At 48.1% G+C, this 8376-nt stretch overlaps 1 protein-coding gene across 2 annotated transcripts in view; it reads right to left on the bottom strand.

Annotated features, from left to right (window-relative positions):
- Window positions 1-5142: 5142 nt before the first annotated feature.
- ETV6 (ETS variant transcription factor 6) overlaps window positions 5143-8376 on the bottom strand; it is a 237616-nt gene continuing 234382 nt past the window's right edge. The window contains exon 8 of one of the 2 annotated variants that reach the window (XM_082849929.1): window positions 5143-6327. In XM_082849929.1, the coding sequence (XP_082706055.1) occupies window positions 6222-6327 (106 nt within the window). In that variant the 3' untranslated portion in view covers window positions 5143-6221. The remainder of the gene's footprint in view (window positions 6328-8376) is intronic. The other variant, XM_082849930.1, reaches the window with a different exon arrangement.

The following is an 8376-nucleotide window of genomic DNA, read 5'->3' as shown; positions in this document are numbered from 1 at the left end:
TCTGCTCTTAATGTCAATGTCTTGGGCAGTTCGAATAGAGGATCTTTGGAACAAGAATGGCATTGTCAGCTTTCTGTCTGCTCGTACTACTCAAGATTGGTCTTTCCAGAGGCTAAAAGACGCAGTGATGCCAGGAGTTCTTCCCTCCCATCATGATGGTGACCATGAAGCGTCTGGTTATGTGCACCTGTGTTAAGGTCCGGCATGTGAATAGTTATTCCTTCACTCAGCAGAGACTTTTGCTCATGGTGTTTACTGTTGTTGCTGCCCTAAAAGGAGAACAAGCAGACTTCCCTGCAGAGCAGGATTGGCCCTGGGGACGATTCTAGGGGAGGAATTGGCAAAGGAGTGCACCAAAGAGAGAGGCCAGCTCAGTGCCGCCTTAGGTTCAGAATCTCAGGGCTGACAGATCATTGGTCTCTTGCTACTCAAAGTGTGGTCTGAGGACCAGAAGCCTCAGCATCCCTGGGGAGCTTTTGGTAAAAATGCCGAATCTCAAGCCTCGCCCAGAGAGGAGAGTAGAAGAGGAGATCTTCTGCCCCTGTTTCCTAAGATGGTGACCTTACTGGCAAAATCTGCTTTTTACCCAGACCCCCAGGTGATTCGAAGCACTTTCAGGTATGAGCAGCGCCGGTCTGGTCCAGTGGTTCTGAAGTCTCTTGCAAAAACCCTGGCTAAGTGGTCACCCGGGCTTTGCTTAATAATTCCAGGAACAAACAGCCAAGGGCAGTGAGAATGATCCTTTTCTTTTTTCTTTTTTAAAAATTTATGCATTTATTAGCTAATATTCATGATCCTTTTCTTTTTCGATTAGGCTAGTTAGGCAGATAAGTGGATAGAAGGGAATGAATTTCCCGTGCTCTGATGTACAAGGGCAGGTCAGCTGTTAGTTACCTTTAAAATAGCTCATCTTTATAGCAAACAGACTGCTGAAGGAGGAGGAGGCAAGAAGAGGACTTTGTTATGTGATTCTGTCCCTTTAGCCTCCTTCCACAGTATGTCTAGTATTAGGGAAAATGCAGCATATTATGAGTACCATTAATGCAAATTAGTTGTCATCGATTATTTTGTGTATTTACTTTAAATCACCACACACTCTCTTTCATACTATGATGAACAAATTGATGCTAGCAGTGGCTCCCAGACTTTAGCATGTATCAGAATCACCCAGAGAGCTTGGTAGACCAGATGACGAAGCCCCACTCCCAAAGGTTTTGATTCAGTTGATGGGGGCGGGAACATTTGCATTTCTAGCAATTCCCAGGGGATACTGATGCTGCTTATAGAAAGAGTAGCTTCAGATGCATTATTAGCACCTTAGGAAATGCCTAAACCCCTATCACTCGATACTGTGCTCTGACGATACAGAATATGGGGCCAGGTTTCAGTAAGTCACGGTCATGGGTGACAGAATACCTGGGACAACTCAAATATAGAAATAATCTCACAACACTTTCGGAGACCACTGATTCCAAACTTCTGCTTCCCAAACCTATATCGGGGTTGCTTACAAGCAAAATAAATTGCTTCCTTTTCATTCTTCTCTTAGTTTCTACCCACCACTGATGGCAGGTGGATAGTTCTGGTCGACTGCAGGATGCTTGATGTTGGGATCCTAAGTGCCTACTGGTGGGCAGGTGACTCCACTGGCTAGTGTGGCTGAGACACTCTGAGCGCGGGGCTGGCTCTGAGCGGTGTGATGGGTGACCTCCCAGGTCATCATAGGCCTGGGTGTAGTCACGCTCATGCCCTCATCGCCTATACGCGCACACCCATGATTTCAGCACAGCTGAGGAGCAGTTCTATGGTGGGAAGACCTAGGGTCCTTTAACTCTTCGAGTCAGGCGAGTCCGCAGCAAACTGATAATCTTCGGCACAGCGCAGGCCCCAAGCCACCTCTGACTGAGGTTCCTGCGGGCAAATTTCTCCACTTGTGGCAGCTGCTCAGATTTGAAATGTTTGCTCTGACCTTTCTGGTGCCACTTGTCTAAAGATTGCCTGCAAACTGCTCTGTGACAGAGGCTTCCTGCCAGTGAAAAACCATGACTGCACTTTACACCGTAATTGAGTGGAGACAGGATTTACCTCATTGGACCACCCTGCCTGTCTGACTCCATTTCATATTATTAAAAACAGAGACTTGGATTATTTTTTTTTATAAAAAATTTATTGAGATGATGCAATTATAGGCTTTTCTTTAAAAATTATTTGCAATTCACTGGCCCTGAGAAAAGGCTTTTTTTTTTGTTTTTCTTTTTTGTTACATTCATTTGATTCAGTCCCTTATAAACCCCACACCTCATAAACAACAAGAGATTAGAAATTAAAAAAAAAATTCTAGATTCGTCCTCGTTTGCAGGTGGTTGCAGTCACAGAGAAATATCTTCAAGAATGTTCACTTGGCATGTATGAAAGATTCGGGGAGTTTGTCGTTGTTTAGTGTTGATGCAGATGGGGCCCAAAGGGTATCAGGTTAGTCTTCTGTGGTTTTTAGGCAGGCAGGGACCATTGTCACCCCCCTTCCCACCCCACCCCCGGCTCCTTGGATCACTCCCTCCATTACTGTTCAGAAGAGAAACAGGTTGAGTGGGTGAAAACTAACTAGCACCGAATGCTTGGGCAAAGAAACTGCCTTTTGTTCTTTGTGTATTTCCCCCAATTTTTATCTTCAGCTTCCTGGGTGGGAATGGGTCAGATCGGGGTATGGCCAGGCTGGGTCCCAATCCTCATTCTGTCCCTGGCATGCCGTCTGCTCCTAGGACAAGTCACAGGACCTCTCTGATACTCAGATTTCCCTTCTTCAAAAGGGGAGCTAATGTTTCAGACATGTATTCAGAGTTGGATCCTAGGCAGTGAATGGCGGAGGAGGTGTGGTTACTTAGGCATTTAGGTACATCCCGTCAAAGCCATTTAAGTTTCTGCTAAATCTACATTCTCACTTGGACCAAGGTATCAGTGTAAGAAGATGATGGAGCAGGGGGTTCCAAACATACTGCTGAAAAGAGAAAAAATCCATCAGTTGTTACTCCTCTTTTCCTGTGGGGATACCCCTGCCCCCCAAAGGATGTGGAACATCGGTGATGCTACCTTAGGCACGACAAAGTTGCCTCGGGACAGAAAGATCTTAGAGATAGCATTACTTCCACGCAGCCCGTCCAGCCAATTGCCACTGCTGTCTTCTGATGGAGAGGAAGCACCCTGGTTACCTCGAGGTGCAGGGAAGAGTAGACGCTAGAGAATTTCAAGGTGCAAGCGAGACTGTCTGCCTCGGACCCAGGTGGAGGCAAGTTTGCTCCCCTGCAGCGTTCTTCTGAGTTCTCCTTTCCCAGTTTCTCATTTTGCAAGCCAAGACCTCCCATGATGGCAGCAGGGAAAGGCCAACTATTCAGATCATGGACGTACTTCTGGTTTGGTCCCAGGTGACATTTTCGTCCCCCCTCGTGCTTAGTGTTGAAGTGAGAAATTTCATGCTAGATAGATTCTGCAGGTAGGAGATACGCTCTCGGAGGGCAAGGATGGTGCCCGATTCTTGGGAATCTCTCGGGGTGTCTAGCAGGTGCTCCATCAAAGTTGCCTAAATTGAACCTGAAATCTTTCAGGTCTGCAGTGTGTAAATGCTGTGTCCCTGGTATCGGCATCACTCAGGTATTCTCTCAAAGAACCAATGAGAAGAACCTTTGCCATTAAGGGAGTGAACAGAAAACCAATAACGGTAACATCTGGATGGACAGCGAAGACTACATTGGAATTGCCACCTTCTATTCCTTCAAGTGGCTGAAGGTGTCAGCCTAAGTCTTACAGACTCTTACAGGATATTGCTTTAAATACAGAAATCCTGGGGGCAAAGGGGACTTTCCCCTCCATAATTCAACTGTAAGATTCTTTGGACAATAAGAGCCCGAGTCCTTAAACCTGGGTGAACGGAATGAGATGCTCTAATCTTAGGGAAGAGCGACATCGTGCCTGGGTCTCTGGTTTTATGTCACACAAAGGGAGCCTCAGTAAAGATCCACCCTTTCTCTCCAGCCCTGCAACGCAATGGCTTCACAACACACCAGGTATTTGGCTTAATCTCTCCATCTGAGAGCCAACATCAGTCATCTCAGAGGCTGGAAGATCATCACTGTGTGCTATGGAACGCTCTTGAAAGACATCTATAGTATGCTGGGATCCAGCTGGATTTCATCCCCGTTCGAGCAGACTGAACCCAAACCCTTCATCTGGGGACACATAGAAGGTCCCTGACCTCACCGCAAACCGACCTTCTGGAAGGTAGAGTGGGGGGAGTGTGTGAGGGTGGGAGGAGGCCGGCCACCCCTGCGCATCTATCTGTGGTTGGGTGAGAGGCGGAGCGTTTCCAGTGTCCTTGAGCGATAGCCCATTTGTCCCTCCCTCCCCGCAGGCTGGTGTCCTCATCAGTGAGGCTGGGGCTGGGGGAGGGGTGGAGAAGTCCTCCTGCCCGTGTGACCACAACCCCTGCCTGCCTGACTCACTCAGAAATGGCCTGAGGACATGCCTGGGCATCTGGTGGCTTCACCTGGAAGCGGGGGGGGGGGGGGGGGGGGGGGGGGGGGGGCGTGAGATGCTCACCCAACTGAGCAGAGGAAGTGGAGAGAAACGAGGACGGGGTGCTTTGTAAGGGAGGTCTAATCTTCGTGAGTAAAAAAAGACTGTACTCCTAATATTGGATTCCGAGCCTGTATTGGAAGAGTTGATTTAGATGGCTATTGAACAGGAAACCCCTCCCCCCCAAAACTGTAACAGCTCTCGAAAACTATGTTATCATCAGAAGTACTAAGGGGTGGCATCTTCCTCATCTTATAAGATACTACTGACCTTATTTTGAGGTGAAAGAGAGCCACACATGGGTCCATTCTGAAACACAGCTAGGAAAGAAGAGGGTCAAAGGAAGGTATCTGAGGAATTTCCCGTCTGCCCAGGCGTGGCAAACACCAGTAACAACTGAGACGACACACTCCAGGGTCCTCCCCCTCAAATGCCCTGTGTCCTGTGGGGATCAGGAAACTTAAAAACAAAGGCTGGGAATTGAAAAAAATTTAGGTGAGGGTATGAAACTGACTGCACGATGGCCTTTGGGATGGAGCAGAGGTGACCCTCCATAACCTACTTTGGAATAATTCATACCCCACTGCAGAAGATCTGTCACCTGGACCATCAGGCCTGTGTGGTTTTTTTTTCATTTTTTTCCCCCCACTTCGCAGCACTTGCAAACTAATCCCAAGATGCTGGGGCTTCCAAATAACCTGGACAGCCTTCCAGGCTCATCTTACGCTCTGTGGAACCACCGGGCCCCGCAGTTCTCACAGCTGTGTCAGGGGAAGCCTGCCGGACTAGCATGCATCTTCCCGGAAGGCAGCAGCCTCCGTGACGTCTCTGGCCTCCCTCCGATAGGTGGCCAAATGCTGGGATGTGGGTTTGCTTTTTGTGGCGCCGGCTACAAAGCACCCAGACCACTGATCCCCTTTAGGTGCCAACAATTCCCAAGACTCTCCAAAGAGGCTGAACCCCGCTGAAAGGCATCTGAAATTCAACAACAGGCAAGGAGGGAGGACGGGACGGGGCAGGGAAGGAAAGAGAGCCAGAGAGAGAAGAAGAGAGCTCTCCTTTTCAATTTATCGTTTTTAAAAGCATCTTTTTTTTTTCTTTCTTTTTTTTCTTTTTTTTTCCAGCCAAGACCCAACAGCAACAGGAACAAACCTGATCCATGTGGCAGGGTCAAGAGAACCTGAACCCTTTTGTAAGTGTTCTCTCTCCTGACCAGTTGCGCTTCTGCACTTTGTGAGATTTGCAAAAAATATATATATATATATAATAGATATATATTTCCATAGGAAAACAACCTCGATGTCTTCCCCTATATGAATGATGAAAAGTCAAACTGCATGGTCTTAAAAAAGAACAAAACCAAAAACACCATGAAACTTAACAATAGGTGGAATGGGGTGGGGGAGGAATTACAGAAAGAGATTCCAAATGAGAAGGAACCATGAACATGAGTCCCAGGCTGGTGCCCTTGGCCAGAATTCCAGCGCCGCCTTTGCTGAGTGGTTTGTCTAAGGTGCTCCGGGGTCCCTCACGCTGGGTGAGAGAAGTGTCACTGCCATGTCCGGGTCTCTTCCCTTCCGCTCCGTCACGCCCCAGCCATCCTGGCGGGCAGGGTGCCCTTGGCTATCGGCCCGCTGAGCCGGGGGCTGGCTCCTTCAACACTCATCTTCTTGGTATATTTGTTCATCCAGCTCCTGGGACTCAAGATGCTCCAGACGGTCTGTTCGGCCACTCATGATTTCATCCGGGGTTTTCATAAACCTTTGGAAGAGGAAATGGTGGCGTGAAGAGGTTACAATTTCCTAAAGTTGTCTTGACCTTGAACTCTAAAAAGAGAGTTCCCATCGCCTTCACATAGCTGGAGAGCTACGGAACCTGGTCATAATGCTAACTTAGCCCAAATTAGAAAAAGCTACCCCTTCCTCTAACTGCCTGAAAGTTGGCAAAACAATGATAAACAAAAGTCTAGGATGACTGTGAAGAAGGTGGGGCCGTGTGATGCGTTCCTGCGTGACCATGCGAGGGAGCCCGGGGACAGCACAGGTATCTGCATCTCTGATTTTCAGAGGGTTACATTTTACAAAGACCCGTGAGCGCTGTGTATCCATTTCCATCCCAGACTGTGCGCCCGAGGAATGGTATTCAAGACTTGAATCGAATGCGAAGGATACAATTAAATGCTAGGTGGAAAATCCGGGGAATAGGGCAAGATAGTGGAGCTTCTGGAAATTAGGCCGAAAGAAAGAATCTTTTTCAGTGTTATCACTGCTCCACCCCAAATGCTAGCCATTCATCCCCTTTATTCTGTCTTCCTTTGCAGCTAGGTGCAAACAGCCAGCCTCATCTTCTTGGTCGCTGGGGTCATTTGGAAATTATATCAGTGCCATGTTTTGACCATGATTTACGTGGTTCAGGAAGGGTGCCTGGCTGCGAACGTTCTGTCCTTATGGTGGGAGGGCCCTTTCCACAGCCCACACACTGTTCCCTTCCTCTGCTCGGTACCACGTGACCTGTCTTAAAACATACATTTTCTCTCATCACTTCACGTTCAAAAGCCTATGATGAGGGACTTCCCGGGCGGTCCAGTGGTTAAGACTCTGCACTTCCAATGCAGGGCGCATGGGTTTGATCCCTGGTTGGGGAACTAAGATCCCACATGCCTTGTGGCATGGCCAAAAAAACCAAAAAAATCCTGTGACGACCACTTATCAGGTCAAGGATCCACTCTTTGGGCCTGCCCCTCGGGCCCCTCTGTCACCTCAACCCGGAAACTCTTGTTTTCCACTGTTCACTAGCATGAACCCTTCACTCCAGTCTCACCAGTTCTTTTTATATCAGTCACAGCTCATGCCATCCTCCAAACCTTTAGCTTTGCCCTTATTTGGAACCCTCCTGACTCCTTCCACTATCTGAGCCCTACTCACCGTCTGGGCTCTGTCTCATCACCCATCCCGAAGTCTCCAAGAGTCCCTCCAGTCTAACACTTCACTTGATTACACACTGGGTTTTATACCGAGAAGCCTTCATTTTGGGGCGAGTCTGGCTTCAGACATTCATTTCCTCAAAATTGACTAATCTCTCCTCACAAATAGCACTCTTCTTTCCTTTTATCTTGTTGCAATCACTGTTGGAAGCCTGTGAACCTTCCACCTACGACTTCTTTTCTGCCCATTATTGCTGATTTTTTTTTTTTTTTTTTTTTTTGCCGTACGCGGGCCTCTCACTGTTGTGGCCTCTCCCGCTGCGGAGCACAGGCTCCGGACGCACAGGCTCAGCGGCCATGGCTCACGGGCCCAGCTGCTCCGCGGCATGGAGGGATCCTCCCGGACCGGGGCACGAACCCGCGTCCCCTGCATCGGCAGGCGGACTCTCAACCACTGCACCACCAGGGAAGCCCCTATTGCTGATTTTTTTTTCCAAGCAGTCTGTTCCATAGCATCTGCAACCTGTCTTCCGCTTTTATCCTGGAGCTAACACTTCTCCCTCAACATCTGAAGTCACTAATAATCCCTTCCAGGCCGAGTCCACAGGTGTGCTATATCTGGCCCTCCGAACTACCCCTATCCACTTTTGACGGCTTTTCCATATTAAGTTTCTGATATCCCACACCAGGCTTACCCAGAAACATTTATCAAAAGCCTCCATAAGGTATAAAACAGAACTATATATATATAAAATATAACCCTCTACCTTCTAGGAGCTTATGACCTACTTGTTGGGGAGAAGGACTTCATATATACAACTATTAAAGATGTAAATCACGATGTGGTTTAGGGCCAAGGAAACCCAACAGATGATGGAAGAAGGTAT

Source organism: Leucopleurus acutus, assembly GCF_964270905.1.
Source record: "Leucopleurus acutus genome assembly, chromosome: 11".
Classification (NCBI taxonomy): domain Eukaryota; kingdom Metazoa; phylum Chordata; class Mammalia; order Artiodactyla; family Delphinidae; genus Leucopleurus; species Leucopleurus acutus.
The sequence above is the reverse complement of the archived record's forward strand: the minus strand, read 5'-3'. Positions and strand labels throughout refer to the sequence as shown.